General features: G+C 32.4%; 1 protein-coding gene across 1 annotated transcript in view; it reads left to right on the forward strand.

Annotated features, from left to right (window-relative positions):
• Window positions 1–16,978, forward strand: part of LOC145277742 (phosphatidylinositol-3-phosphatase SAC1-like) — an 86,377-nt gene that overhangs the window by 49,446 nt on the left and 19,953 nt on the right. Inside the window, exons 11-14 of the mRNA XM_080129460.1 lie at window positions 1,406–1,504; window positions 8,572–8,710; window positions 12,937–13,006; window positions 15,843–15,915. Of these exons, the coding sequence (XP_079985586.1) occupies window positions 1,406–1,504; window positions 8,572–8,710; window positions 12,937–13,006; window positions 15,843–15,915 (381 nt within the window). The remainder of the gene's footprint in view (window positions 1–1,405; window positions 1,505–8,571; window positions 8,711–12,936; window positions 13,007–15,842; window positions 15,916–16,978) is intronic.

The following is a 16,978-nucleotide window of genomic DNA, read 5'->3' on the forward strand; positions in this document are numbered from 1 at the left end:
AATATGACGGGTGCATCAGCTTGAATGGAAACCATAACCGAAACTTATTAAAAAGAGTGTGTGTGTGTGTATATATATATAAACTTGAGATCCTTCAGCCATAATCGAAATGAAAACTTGTGAAGAATTCTTGATAGAATTATTTATAAAACAACTAGATGGCTTAAGTACCATCAGCTCTAATCGAAACTGAATCCAAAACTTATGAAGAATTCTTGGTAAAATTATTTATTACAAGAAATGGAAATCCATAACAATTAAATGACTCGGATGTAAGCATGACACAGAAAATAACACACGCTATTGTATTTATATATAGATAATTATTGATAAAATTATTGTAACGTTATAAACAAAAGGATGCTTGTGTAGTATAATAGGATTTCTAAAAAATACATTTCAGGTAAAAGCACTATTACGCAATTGTGTCATGTCAAAATATGATTGAGTAGAAATATTAAATTTATCGAATGATAGAATTTTACATATTTGATAACATTAAAGAGCTCTTAAAAGCCAAGGGAAGGTACTGCATCTAATAATTGTGATAAAATAATTGTAATCTGCAAAATAGAAAAAGGCAAATCGTTAATATACTCATTTATGCTTTTTATAAAACTGGGGGAATTTTTTAGTAATTTCAACATGACATGTATGTAATAGTCTTTTTTTTTTTTTTTTTTTTTTTAAAGCACCAACAGATTTTTTTCTTTGTTTTTTAAATCCTTGTTTAATAGACAGGGTTTTGAGATAATGAAGAATCCAAATCCTCGATGGATGGTAATTCTAATTGTAGCTCTTAAAATGAGATGTTCAAAACTGAATGTTTCATTTTCAAACACTCGTATGCATCTGTGAAATTATTTATCTTTCTCCCACAGCACAGTGATGTGACACAAGGGATAGAAAGCTGGATTTGAAAAGCTAGCACCCTAAAGGAAGATCACTCTGACCTGCAAAATGGTCAGTCCCATCATCATTCCCTGGTAGGGGCGTACCAGGTGATTAGCAATAAACTATCCCTTTCTCAAAGGAAGAAGGTAAAGCCTGGGAGGGTGGACCTCTTAGAACTGGACAGGACCAGAGACATGGCACAAGCCATCTCAACAATGACTCTGTTGGCTTTAATACTGAAAGAAAAAAAAATTTGGGTTTATGCATGTATGAAATTTATTTTATCAATGAAGATTTTATTTGAGTTTTGTATCTAAAAGAGCTAATGTTTTTGTCATTGCATTTTATTCTTTGTAATTGGAAGTTTTTTAAAAACTTCTGGAATCTTTTATATGTAAAAAGCTTGGGTGAAGTAAAATCTATTAACTGTTCTGCCTGTATTACAAAAAATACATAAAAATAAATCTATGATGTGGATTATTATAATTGGTAATTTTCTTTTACTTTTCAGATATGAATCATTTGACTTCCATCATGAGTGTCGAAAAATGCGTTGGGATAGACTTTCTATTTTGATGGATAAAATCAGTGAAGACAGAAAACAATTAGGGTATGTTTTTTTTGTTTTTTTTTGCTATTAAAATGTTCTTTTTTAGCTATTTATTTTTATTTTTTTCTACTTAATTTCTTTGTTTCCTTTTTTTTTTTTCTTTTTTTTTTTTTTTTTTTTTTTTTTTTGCTACTTAATTTTTTGTTCTTTTACATATGTCTTACCAATTCTCAGGGCCCCAAAATATTCAAGGATTGGATCAATTAACAATTGAATGATGATGAATACTATGATAGGATTAAAAATATTGATGTACCAAACTCAAAATAACAACCAACCCAGAAAATAGTTATTATTTCCCCTTTGTCAGAAACCTTGTCCCTATAACGTAAGGAGTAAAGAACCAAGTAGGAGATTTGAAAGTCTGAAAGTAAACCCTTGGTTCAGTTTCAACTCTTCAGCCTTTTTTCTGCTTATAGAATTTAATTTATTTATATCCAGTTTTTGTTTTTCTTTTTGCCATGTTTATTTTTATTAACAATAAAATGAAAACTGCTTTAAAATTGACGACTTGAATCAATGTGCATTCAGTGATATGGGGATTCAGTTTGATGTTTTGATCATTGCCAATATTTATTTCATGGATGGTATTACTCAAAGTAATGTACTCAAAGTAATATGCACATAATTTTAATTTTGCTGAGAAATTCTTATTGTTTCATTTTATTTCACTCCAAGTTTTCAGGAATCAAATGGGGCTCCCCAATCTGGGGTGTAACGTTTGATCTCTATATGAGATATTCAAATATTCTGTTAAAGTTCTTCTTTACCTCGCAAACACTAAGTTAGAAAAGTCGCGAACATAATTTTCCTCTTCTCAATCAACAATTTAAATATGTTATAATGTACCTTTCTTGTGGTCCCTTGGTCTTATTGGATCCCAGGATGAGAATTCATCTTGTCTGGTGGAATATCCAGCTTCGTGTTGTTACTTGAGTTAACATCACTTGGAGAAGGTGCACCATTCCATGTAAAGGCCATTGTATTTGTAGCGAAAAGTATCCTCACGTCAGGTTTTTCTGACAAACCCCTACACAAAGAGAAACTTAGACACTTGAGCAGAGTATCTAGTAGGCATTCAAGTTCCCTCCTAATCTCTAATATATGCATAATTATGTTTTTTTTTTTTTAATACAAACTGTCAGAACTTGGTGTCTCTTGATCCTTTTTTTGTGTTTAAGATAAGATGCAATGTGATGTGGAATTAATTTAATAATGAGTCTATTTTTGTCATTTTTACTTTGATTTTAGTGAAAATTGGACTTTTTAAATATTGTTTGTTTTTCTGAGTACTAACTAAAGTTCTGTTCTGAAGATGATCCAATGTTTGGAAAAATTTTATGTGTCATCGTATTATTTAAAATAAACATTGCCTTAAAACAGCTGTAAACATTTGTGTATACTTTTTATTTAGAATGTAACTTAAAACTGATTTAAATCATCATACATATATATAAGGTGAGCCAAAAGTAGGTAAACAGTAAAAAAAAAAAAAAAAAAAAAAACATTTAGCCATCACATATACTTACAACTATATGTAATAAGACAATTATATTAATGAAAACTAGCGGGACCTGTGGAAATTCCACAGGGGGACTCATTCATATGTAATATATTGATGTTGGCATTCTGTAAATGTTCAGCATAAATGGATACGCCCTGATATTATTGTAGTTCTTTTGTTAAAACTGCAAAAGTATTTATCTAAGCTAGCAGGGACGTTCAGCATAGTCTGGTCGTAAAATATGCTTAAATATGATATTTAAATTTTATGCATATTTTGTATATTATTATAGTCAATTTTCTGTTGATTCTTATATATTATAATTATAAAGTTGTGATTTCAAAAAATAAAAGAAATATATCCATATGACTTGGGTGCATCAGCTTGAACCGAAACCAAAACTTATGAAGAAAAAAAATATATATAACTTGAGTGCCATCAGCTATAACCAAAACCAAAACTTATGAAAAATTCTTGGTAAAATTATTTATTACAAGAAATTTTTTTTTTTTTTTTTTTTTTTTTACAAAGGCATCACCACATTATCAAGGCCCAGAGGCCACTCAAGGATAAGGGTTAAAGAGTGTACAGTAGAAATTGGTCAATATAGTAATCATTAGTAATGAAAATTTGGTAAATTTAATAACTTATATGGAACGGCTCATCAAGAACTTATTTACTTTAGACTTGAACACAACCATATTGTAGTCAGCCGGAAAGCAGGAAAACGGAAGACAATTCCACAGGCGTGCAGTTCTAAGAAAGAAGCTTTGTTCATGGAATCTACGTTTAGGTTTAGGCACAGATAAAGAGTGGGGGAAATTATTGATAGTGTTTACAGCTAGACGAGTGTTTCTTGTGAAAGTTTGGCGAGGGGGGACCATAGAATGAAGCTCAGTTGAACACTTTCCATGAAAATAACGATACATCAGAGACAAACTCGCAACATCTCTTCTGTGAGATAGAGGTTGCAAGGAGGAGAAAACGACATCTCCTACGAGGCTACGAAGTCTATTTTGAACTCTATCAAGGCAGGACAAGTCCTTTCTAGCAGCTCCTGCCCAGATGTGGCAACAGTATTCCATCCTTGGACGTACCTGGCTCTTATATAGGTAGAGAATAGCAACAGCAGTGAGATATCTACTGGATCGATAGAAAGATCCCACCATTTTTCCAGCGGCCTTGGCAACAGATTTGATATACGTGTTCCATTTAAGATCAGGAGTAATGGTCAAGCCCAGAAGCTTGTCAAAACTTGAGGCCTCCTGAAGACGAGAGCCATTCATTTCAATTGATGACAAATGTGAATTAGAATGTTGATGATGTAAAGAGAGAAGCTTGGTTTTAGATGCATTAAAAGTAACCAGCCACTCCTTTCCCCATTGTACTACGTGCTCAAGATCAGAGGAGAGAGAATTGGAGAGAACTTGGTCGTTTACTGTCTTAGATGTGCTACCATAAATGGTAGTGTCGTCAGCATAAATGTCTACAAATGATGTAAGGATATGATTTGGAAGATCATTAATGTAGATCAGGAAAAGAGTTGGGCCCAGGATGGATCCCTGAGGGACACCGGCATTAATACTGTGAGCTTCTGATTTTTGCCCCTCAACTACTACTCTTATGAACCTATCAGAAAGAAATGATTTAATAATTGAGAAGACTTTTCCAGCTATACCATAGCTAGCGATCTTATGAAGTAAACCTTTATGCCATACCCTATCAAAGGCTTTAGATATGTCAAGAGCAATTGCCCTAGAAAGATTGCCACCGTCGAGAGATTTGCTAATCCTATGCGATATAACTGTAAGGACATCTGCTGTAGATCTAGCAGAACGGAAACCATATTGAGTGTCACTAAGAAGGTTATTTTTGTTGAGATGTTTGATTACTTCTGTATTTAACACAGATTCTAGCAACTTACTCATGACGCAGAGGAGACTTATTGGCCTGTACTGAGAGGGGGATGAGCGATCACCTGAATTCTTAAATACAGGGCATACTGATGAGATTTTCCAGGGAGATGGGAAACTATTCTCCTTAAGACAACGTTTAAACAGTTTTGTAAGTATGGGCGCTAATTCAAGTTGAAGTTTTTTGAGTACTATAATTGGAATACCATCAGGGCCAGTTGCTTTACTCGAATCAAGGTTTTTGATTAGCTTCGCAACATCACGTACAGATATACGTATATTACATAGCGTGTTTTCTGATACAGGAGGAAATATTGGAGGTTGGCGGTCTTGGTCGCAAAGGGTAGAATTAGCTGCAAAGTTCTTGACAAAAAGTTTGGCTTTGTCTGATGCTGACGAGATTACCTCAGGTCCATTGATAATAGTTGGGATGGAGCACACGCTTCTATTCAGGATTCTGTTTGCTATTTGCCAAAACTGGTGGGAACCAAGCCTCTGCTCAGCTACTTTGGACTTAACAGATTGAGCATACAACACTCTTGCGTTCCTTATTACTTTCTTACAATGGTTGCTGGCAGTCCTGAAAACGGCTTTAGTTTCCATACATCTATTACGTTTGAAGCAGTGGAAAAAGTGATTTCTGTGCGCAATGGCAGCAGCACATTCTGGAGAGAACCATGGCTGGCTGTTAGGTTTTTGCTGAAACTTTTTAGAGGGTATGAAATGGTCAATACCTACAATTAACCATTCAGTTAGGTCTAATACTATAGAGGACACATCCTTTTTAAACATGGAATGCAGAGGTAGATCAGATATAAATGTACGGAAGCTATCCCAGTCAGCCTTAGTGTATCGATATACTGTACGATGAAGAGGTACGTCTGGGGACTTATTACATTTCATTTTTATCTTAATTGATACAACAGAGTGGTCGGAAGATCCAAGAGGCGACAGAACAGAAACTGAACATAGTTCAGGGCAAGTTGTGAGAAAAAGGTCTAGTAGGCTCGCATACTGGCCGTCATTATCGGGCACACGGGTAGGTTCCTGAACAATCTGAGTGAGGTCATAGGCAATGGAGAAATCATGACAGAACCTCCCCTCATCATCGGTCTTGTTTGAGTTGGTCAACCATTCGACGTTGTGAACATTGAAGTCTCCACATACGTGAACGTTAGCTGAAGGATAAGTAGAAAGGACTTGGTCAATTTTCTCAGATATGCTTTGAAAGATAGTAACTCCGCTGTTGTGGGGGCGATAGAGAGTAAATATAAATGCAGTAGTGTGAGCTAAAGCAACCCGGAAGCACATATAGGGTAAGTTAGGATCTTCCCTGGAGATGTCCCTCCCACATGGAAAGCTATCTTTAATATAGGCACATATTCCATGCCCATGGCGATCTTGGGGGTCAGATTTAGAAGTTAAGTTAGAGTATCCTGAAATTGCAAACTCATCTAGGGAAATAGCCTGTCCAATGCCAGTTTCACTTAAAAATAAAAGGTCTGGTTTAGTCTCCTGTAATTGGGTTTCAACCTCTGGAAGGTTAGAACGAAGACCCCTGATGTTGGAGAAGGAGACATGGTAGTAGGGGTCTACGTTGGAAGTTGGAGAACCGGGTTTAATCGTGTATTTTTTCTTGAAACTTGTCATGATGAAATTTTGGAATTTGTGGACTAGGTCGACAGATTTACTTAGAGCAGGACAGAGAGGGGAAATTAAGAGAGAAAAAGAAACGAAGAATTTTTTTTTTTATTTGTAGCTAATGATAAGGTAAAGCCGTAACAATTACCCACTAGTATGGCATCGAGAGGCCCCACCAGAAGCTACTGCATGGTCCAGAATCCATTCACCAAATGGCAATACAGCAGCCCCAGTACTTTGCACCTGCTGATAGGACAGCCTCCTTAGTGGTTAATCCAAGGTTCGGGTCCCTGACTATCAGGCGGATAACGTCAGCCCAGACAAAACGTTTACCTCCAGCACCCTTACTAGTGACATGGCTACAAGGATAGACATAGAAACAGAAAATTTCCGCCATCTCAGCCAACTGTTCGCAAAAATACTGCCAACCTAGAAAACAGCTTTTTCTTCTCCCTTTGTCCGAAAAATCACTCATTTAAAAAAATGAGGACTGAGGGACAAATAAGAAGAAGCGAGAGTAACAGGAGCTGCCGATAACGCATCCACAATGCGTTTTCTACTCTCCATTAAAAAAAAAACTATTAAGTATTGTACTTAATAAAAGTCCAACAGACGTGTTTAAGGGAAAGTATGGTGATAGATTCCCCTCACACGAACTAAAAATGAGTATAATTCGTAATTTTTGCTATCAACGCGGTAGATAAATAAACATATGTACGAGGAAAAAAAAAAAAAAAAAAAAAGCTAGCATTTAATAAAACAGAAATACACAAATTAAATACTGAAATAAAATGGAGTTGGTAATATTTTAAATCTAAAATAAAAAGCATGATTGAAATCACTTATCTCAACAAAAACAATTCCGTCTCCAAATTGCAAACTGTATTGAAAGAAATTCAGTTAGTAGCGTTCAAAACATTTTTTTTGAAATCAGCCGTTAAAAGAAAATCGTGATTTTATTCTGAACTTAAGCTAGTAACGTTTTAAGAAGCTTACGATATAAAAGAAAAGGCTGATGGGGGGGGGGGTTCTTCCGAAAGTAAGTTGGTGCCGTTATAAGTAATTTCGAGATAAGATGGAAGCCGGTATTGGACTAGAAAAAAACTAGCATTTAATAAAACAGAAATACACAAATTAAATACTGAAATAAAATGGAGTTGTTAATATTTTAAATCTAAAATAAAAAGCATGATTGAAATCACTTATCTCAACAAAAACAATTCCGTCTCCAAATTGCAAACTGTATTGAAAGAAATTCAGTTAGTAGCGTTCAAAACATTTTTTTTGAAATCAGCCGTTAAAAGAAAATCGTGATTTTATTCTGAACTTAAGCTAGTAACGTTTTAAGAAGCTTACGATATAAAAGAAAAGGCTGATGGGAGGGGGAGGGGGGTTCTTCCGAAAGTAAGTTGGTGCCGTTATAAGTAATTTCGAGATAAGATGGAAGCCGGTATTGGACTAGAAAAAAGCTAGCATTACAAGAAATAGGTCATAACAATTAAATGACAATTACTCAGAGGAAAAAAGATGTAAACGTAACACACAAAATAACACATGCAATTGTATTAATATATAGATTAAATGTTATTTATTAATGCAAGTGCTCAAACTGTTTTCCTTCTTGATTTGCAGATTTGAAGTCTGCCTATTACGCTTTTACAAACATTAATATTTTGGCTCATCCTGTATGTACATATAATTTCACAGAATTTATACTAGTAATGTACTTAAATATTTCATCAAGTAGACTTATTAAATTCATCCATTTTGAATTTGTTCTTTTACTATTATTTCTGAATTCATCCTGCTTTTTTTTTTTCTTTTTTTTTTTTTCAGATTTTCTGCACATGATCTATTTTTAATGTGATCAAAAAATCTGTAGTTGTAGATTTAGTTTTGTGCTAATTTATCCCAAAAGTTATTCAGTGCAAAGAATTAAGTTTAAAAAAAAACAAAGAAATTGTTTGTTCTTTTAATATTTATTTTTTTTTTTAATTAAATTTTTTCAGTTATTTCATGGCCAATCGGGATGGTAGTACGGTGTTAAAACAGAAAGGAGTTTTCCGAACTAATTGTATGGACTGCCTTGATAGAACGAATGTAGTCCAGAGCATGTTGGCAAGAGATATCTTACAGGACCAATTATTGGTGAGTAACTATTTATTTTATTAAAAAAAACAAAACAAGTAAAATTGTAATAAATTCTGAATGATGTTGCAGTGCGCATAGCTGTGATAGTGTCCATTGTTTCGTTAGTTAAAGTGATTAATGAGTTCGGCTTTGAGAAAAATGGACAATCGTGTTGTGGCAGGTCATACCAAATCTTGGCTCATCACCTTTGACATCTAGGGGAGCATGCAAATTCTACCCAATTTACACCATTAACAATTACTACACTACCGTCTTACATTCATTAACCTTTGCCCTCGAGTGGCCTAAAGGCCTTGATTAGGGGTGACTCCCAAAAAAATTTTTTAAAAATAAATAAATTAAAAAAAAAAAAGTACAAGGTCAGATTCGATTGGTTGAACTGTGACATCAATTGACCAATCAGAATAGGGAAGAAAAACTTTATATAGAAAAAAAATCTTAACAGGTGGAGATTTGGACGCTTAAAGAACAAAGTTAAAATGGTGTGTCAGTTCCCTAACTTTGGCAATATGGCTAGGATTTTGATTTCAGAAATGTGACAAACGTTTCACGTTTATATCTTTGCTGTATACTAACTGGAGTGAAGATGTGTAATTGAAAACATTGTCTTTAATAAGTTTGTTTTGTTTTTTTTTGTTTTTTTTGTTAAATATTTATACAATATTTGCTCCATTCTTTCAATTGAAACAATTACAATATTTTAATTTTAAATAAGTTGCTTTTTGTTTCTGAATTGCGAAATTACATAAGACTTCAACCCAGTCATGGATAATGGAACAAGGTCAACAGTAATATCGCTAAAAACAAAAATAACTGATGGAATCAAAGCATGCTGCTCCTGTGGACTAAATAAAAGGTTCCATTTGAAATTCTTTAAAGATTCCAGAGTTTAAAAGATACGCATGAAGAAGGTCAAGGGTTACACCAAGTGAAACGCTGTGAGAATAATACTCAAGATAAAAACAGTAGTCTGAATAATCCAAATGATGCTAAGTTTATTTTTTATTTTATATACAGATACATTCTATACGGAAAAAGAAATAGAACAAACACATTTTCTCCAACCTATTATTAGGAATGATGAACTGCCGTCTAGCATGCTTATTTGTCTTTATGACTCTTCTTTTTACATCATTGCTTTATCATTGTATACTTGCATACTCATTCTACCTGGTATGATAATTGCTCATCTAAAAATCAGTTGTTCATTTCGTTTTGGCAGTCAAGTTTTGCCTTTGTTTAAAATGTGATATTCAGACCAGCCGAGTACAAGGGCCATTTAATATCTTGTACTGGAAATTCAATAAATTTGGTCTTGTCTTAAAATTATATCACTATCTTATTATGATAGTAAATTCCACATTTTTAGTTCCCTTGTACCAATGTCTTTTTTTTTTTTTTTTTTTTTTTTTTTTTTCTTATGATATTGAAAGATGTGTTTGGGTAATTAATTCCTATTTCAATCACTTAAATTATTTAGAGTTGAAAGAACATACAGGATGTTGACTCTCAGTATTCACGCAAAGAGCTGGATTATTTTCTTTTGTTCTTCTCCAATAAAAGGGAAGACGTTCACTCCTAATATCAGCAGAAGTAGTTCTTTCTCTTCACCAACAACAGGAAAAACGCAGATTTTTTTTTATATCGGCGGCATTGGTAATTCTTTTTTCTTCTCTTCGTCAACAACAATCCAAAAACCAATGTTAGATATTGGTCAGATAACGTCGAAAGATGTGCTGGTCGACGATTATTATGGTCGATATTAATATTTACAGATAAAATTACTTATGTTAAAATGTTTTAACAGAAAGGAATATTAGTTTTCATAACAAGCATAAACAAAAATGGTAACTTTGTTAATTTGATAGATAGAATTTAAGCTAACCATAATATAAACAAAGATACGTGACAAAAACCCAGCAAGGATATTTAGGCTACGTGTAGTGATGACGTAATGGAAAAAATAGATTTTGAGACGCAGAGTTTTAGTTGAGAGGGAGATAAGTTTGATATGCAATGCGTTAGCAGACAGACAAGAGTTTTTGGACAGGATGCCCATGGAAGTCAGAAGGGGGCAACTTAGCAAAATGTAGTCTTATTCAAAGCGTGCCAACTCTGAAAAGGAACCCAGCAAAGAATCAATGATCATATAAAATATAATTCACATCTGAGTGTTTTCACTTTCGGAGAAATTCACTTTTAATTTCAGGACGCGTGGAATGAAGATTTGAGGTATTTGTGTTTTGCTGGTGTTCCAACCGACAACCATGTCCATCTCTTGTTTACACCCTGTCTATAAACTGTTAATATATGTATGCACACATCAACATGCAATAGAGAATACACTAGACGAATCACATATCAGAACATCTAACACTAATAAGTTAAGACTCGTAATAGACAACACGCATATATACACCAGACATATATACATTCATTATACACCCTCCCTCAGTATATAACACCAATAATAAACAAAAGAGATAAACTAACACTTGTTCAAAACATATATGGACGATGTGGTGTCTAAAAATGAACTGATCATTAAGCAAAAAAAAAAAAAGAGCTATTTTAGACTCTAGACAGAACCTATTTGCATGATACCTCAAAATCAAATGGTTTTAGGTTTTTGCCTGCATACGCTCACTGTTTCCTTGCATCGAGCACATGCTAATTGTGGCTGCTTATCCCTTAGTCTCTCTGCATCATCACCACAGATATTCATTTATTCAATGTGTGGCAGAAATATCCCCTACAGTTTAAGAATGCGATCTTCCCAATCATGCTCGTACAGTTATGAAACGAAACTGGAATCTTAGGGAGATATAAATCATGCTAGTTATTATAGGTGCTACAGGGCTTATGAAAAAGAACCTGAAGTCCTACCTAACTAATATTCCTGGTAAACCAAGTGCAAGAGAGATCTAGGCAATTGTTGGCAGCTGCTCCATATCCAACATTACAATCTTCAAAGAAAGAAAGAAAAAAAAAAAAGGCAATCATTAATTTGTATGGATGGAACTGCATATCAGTGTGTAGAATTCTTCTGAGTGTTCGATCAGACAATTCCAACGCCAAAGCATGTTTGCGAGCTGAATGTATACGAGACTGAGTAATAGAAAGTCTCACAGCTTCAATAATGTCTGGCGTTCGAGCACTTTCAGGCCTTTCAGGTGACTTTCTTTTAAGTGCCAAACCTGTAGTTCTGAAATTTGTAATCCATAGCTATCTCCCCATCCCCCATGCTTCCGTTCAGTCTTGAAAGACAAAGGATACCCCTTAGGGGCAGTAGCACATGTAATTGTGAGGCAAGGGTTGCGCAATCTCTAACCACATCTCTCCTGAATTGGCACTGTTTGAGGCCAGTGGCAAGGAGAAGACCAGGACGACTGGAAACAATGCCGAGATAAGCGTAGAGCACATACAGCACCTGAAAGTCCCAAATGGTTACCCATTTAGTACTGACCAGGCTCAACATTGCTTAACTTCGGTGATCCAGCAGGAACCTGTGTGTCAACGTGAATATGCCATAGCTATATTGATTTTCTATCTGGAATAGCATCATGCCGTTCTAACTTGTATATGAACTTGGAAAGCTCTCTGTGTTGCACTTAAAGATTTACCATTCCTCAAAAACATTTCCGCAGTAAAAGCACGATGTACACCAGTCCAAACCATATTGCTTGATGATGGTACCTGGAAATAATGGCAAATTATTAGCTAAATTGAAATATCATTTGTAGTTGCATAAGTTCATTATCAACATATAGTTGAAAGTTTAAAATGTAGAAAATATTTCTGCTGCACCCTGTATATAATGTTATAAATGTAGACTAACATTTGATTGTATTCTATTGGGAAACTAAGATATATGAACTTATTTAAATGGCAACATAATTGATGAGAAGACTGATTACGTTGGAACATATATCAGAAGATTAACCATCTAAAAATGTTGATTCTTACTAACTCTATTATGGATAGTTTTTTAAAGTTGAATTTTCTTAATTTTTTAATGAAATATAATTCAAATATGAATATATTTACATGGTTTTATTAATAATCTCTAAGATCCAATTCGAAAAATAAAGTTTTGATTTTTTTTCATCAAATCTTAATTAAATTCACTTTAAATGTTTTTTTTTTTGGTTTTTTTTTTTTTTATTAAAATACAGCATCAAACAAATAAATTAAACAAAACAATTTTTTTCTTTCTATTTTAGCGACTTCAAATCTTGGAACCAGGCCAATTAATAATACATTTCCCAATGTTTAATGATATTTTAAAAAATGGTATGTCAATATTTTCCTTCTTTTAGCTTATATTATTTTTCCTGTTTGTCTTAATAATTTGTGTCTATATTAAAATGGATCTTGTATTTCTTTATTTATATGTTCATTGTTTTACTAATTTCTAATATGTTTGTGATCATTTAACTAGAAAATTATGATTCTGCATTATCTTTTCTTCTGTAAAAACCCATTTTTTTTACATTCTATGTTTTAAAACAATAATCGAATATTTTAGGTAAAAATTAGTGATTTTTGTTTGTTTAGAAATGTATAAATAATTTTATATTTTATTGCTAGAAAAATAATATTTGTGTTTTATTGGTAACTAGCAAGGCTACCCAATATTGCCCGGAGCAAAAGTAACACTATTTCTGTCCCTCTCTTTGTCCAACCCATTCCTCTCTCTGGACTTATACACATAACTCTAATCTGTATAAGGGAAATAACTGTGAAAAAAAAACTCAGTTCTCTTTATTAAATAATATAAATGTCTATTTGACTACTCCCCTCTCTTTAAAAAAGTATCTTTTCTTTTTTTCTAAATTTTAGATATGTTTTTTTTTTTTTTTTTTTTTTTTTTTTTTTCAGGGTTACACAAATTTAAAAACATACCAACTTTATAGGGGTTTTGTTGAGTGTTTTTCAATAGTGAGATACGCATACTGATGGTTGCACTTTATATTATAGATTAAAAATAATGTTACTTTGATTTAAATTGAAAAAAAAAAAGCAAATGTTTTGTTTTTAAATTGATATCTCTATCAAATGAGTCCATAAATGAGATTTACATTGATTTGTGTCCATGAAATAAATTTTTTTTTTTACTACTAAATAAATTTATTTAATGCTTGATTTGTGACACATCTAAAAATTGTTAAAGGAGTTATGAATGTTATAATAATTTTCCAAGTGCCATTTCCAATCACATAAAAAATATCTGACAGAAGTGCATGAAATTTTCTGTAGATGAATCTTTGACCCTCCAGACTGTTTTAAGCATATTAGGTTTCTGAAAATTAACCCCTAAATTCTTTTTTAGGGGTAGTGTTTTTCTTTAGATATATTTTCAATCCTGAGAGTATTTTAGGTATTTTTGTATCATCAAGTGGAAAACCATACACAGATATAAAATATAGAATTCTGTTATTCTGTTAGGTACAATAATAGAAGTCCGTGTCAGATAGCAACAACTTGTGAGTTGACAAGTATACTGCTGAGTATTCGCATTTCAACTTGAAGCTTCAACACACACCAACCAGTTTTGCTCTCCTTAAATATGTATGAACCGTAGTCACATGTTCGAGCTATGTTGTAACAAAGTTTTGAAACCCACCTCCTTGAATTGTGAATATATAGAAAATCTCTTATTTTACTTATAAGAAAGAGCAGGTGACTAGGATATTTTTTATCCCTAGTCATAACACTTTTAAGAGGAACTGTTATTTTTTGTTTGTTTTTAGTAGATAGTGTTTTTTTTTTTTTTTTATTATTATTTTTTTTTTTTTTTTATTAATAAAAGTCAGTAGTGAAACCTAAAGATTTTAACTGATTTTAAGTAAAAAATATATATGTATTAGTGTTAGGACGATTAATCGGAATCAGAAAAAATTGTACCGATTTTCTGATGTCAAAAATGATTCTTTAAATGGACTTTTTTTTTATTTGATTTTGTTTAAAGCAAATTTTTTTTACTGCAGGTAGTAATGATAAAATCACGAAAATTTATTGATTTTAAACTACCAGTATAACTGAAACTGATAGATCATCCCTCACAAGGGTATTTTTACGTTTAAGAAAATACCTAAACATTTAACATGTCCTTTTATGGTAATCGTGAAAAATAACAACTTTATGGTTAAATATTTGGAGATTTATAAAGGATCAGAATCAGGAATTTAATACAGAATCGGAAATTGTATCAGAATCAAGAAAAATATTAGAATCGTCCCATTATACATAACAAATGACAAAAGTCTATATTCCAAATTTCATGATGTTGATCATCTTACAATTCTTTTAATTATGTTGACATTTACAATTCTTGACGATAACTGTTTCGTAGCGCAAAAGCATTCATTTAATTATTATATCAATCACTGAATCTATTTTGCCCTTAACTCATCAGAAGAAATAGCAACATGTCAATCCACCAAAAGAAAATAAAATGCATTTGGGCATGATTACAAAATTCGAAGAGAAGTTGCAATTACTTTTTATTTTATCTTTTATGCCATTTTTAATTTTACACACAGATATTCATTCTACTAGCTTATATATATATATATATATATACTTTTATACATGTAAAATAATATTTAATAAAAATAAATAAATAAATATGCCCCATAAAAAAATAAGGTCAATCTATTCATTTGAAAAACAAAAAGAGCTTATTGCTCTTGAATAATAAAAAAAAAAAAAAAAAAAGTTAGGGGGGGGGAACAAAAACATTTTGAAGTTGTTAATAATGTTGGCGCCAACAACAAATCTCATATATATATATATATATATATATATATATATATATATATAAGCCAGTGGACTGACAACTCTGTGTACCATATTTGAATCCTGTTGTCTATAACACCACTTCACTATGCATGTTTCCAAAGTTCACATGGTCCTTCTTGAGTCTAAAAATGATTATGATAAACCAATGCCAACAATGGAATCAAACTAGTAAAAAAAATAAAAAATAAATATGCTTATTCATACAAAAAGAAACTGTTGATTCACAAACAAAAAAAATAATGAAATTTTCAAATATATTTCATGTTCTTATGATTATGACTGACTTTATTTTTAATTGTTGAATATTCACTGATGTTTTATTTAGTATGGGCTGACAATGCAGATGCCATTTCTAAACAATATGCTGGAACGGGAGCACTGAAAACCGATTTCACCAGGTAAATTTGAGAAATAATTTTTGATAGAACTTTATGCAATAAAGTTTTTAACGTTGACTAAAATATTTCTGTTTATATACTTTCACATTACTATGAAGTAATTAAATTGAAACTGTACCTGAGAAGAGGAGAAAAAAAGTGTGTGTATAAGAAAAATTGTTTTTATTGTAATCTATGATTATATGAAAAATTGTGTGAGTAGTTTAGATGAAGTAGAGTTGCTTGTGTCTGTAACATTGAATAATAGTTTTTCTTACCACAAACATACAACATATTGCAACAGCATTTTTTGTTTAAGGCAAAAATTATTTAATTTTTTTAAGGAAGCAACATGTATTGATTGGCTAGTCGACTATTATAAAAGGCTGGGGGAATTTTGAAGAAACATTTTCTCTTTAATGTTTCATAAAGAAACAATCTTAGTAATTATCAGAAGAATAGACCTCATGTAAAATAATTTCAAAAACTACCTAGCAAATATACCCAGTGAACCAAGTGCAAAAGATTCTCAAACAGTTGCACTTAAAGGGATGGTTAGAATCTTAAAAAAATCTCTCGGTTGGAATATATGAGATAGTGGGTAAATGTCTATCCCAAGTTTGAACAGAATGAGGAAATCTAAATACAAAAGAGTGATTTTCAGTGTTGAATAAGAATTTGTCTTTTGTGAATTGTTGTTCTGACTTTGGTATCAAATGACTTTTATTTGCAATTTATAATCTGAAGAAAAGGACAAGTATGTTCAGGCAGAAAGCCACTAAGCAGTGAAATTTCATAAAAAAGAGAATTAGGGTGAGGAGTCAAAATCGCGCGTGTCTATTTGACACCAGAAGTGAAAGAAAACGATTTGAAAATGACTGCAACACTTGATACTGCTTCACTCAGAACAAATCTTCAAATAAGACCCTGGCTCTCCAGAAACCAGTAAGTTTAAATAGGTCTATCGAAAAAGGCATTAACTACTGTCACTTGATGAAACTAAAACTGATAGTAAACATATGGTTTTGCTAAGTGCCAAAAATCTTGTATATTAAGGATTTATCTTTTAGCCCTATTTTATTTA

Source organism: Euprymna scolopes, chromosome 1, assembly GCF_053919585.1.
Source record: "Euprymna scolopes isolate OS-2025 chromosome 1, ASM5391958v1, whole genome shotgun sequence".
In the NCBI taxonomy this organism is placed as follows: Eukaryota; Metazoa; Mollusca; class Cephalopoda; order Sepiida; family Sepiolidae; genus Euprymna; species Euprymna scolopes.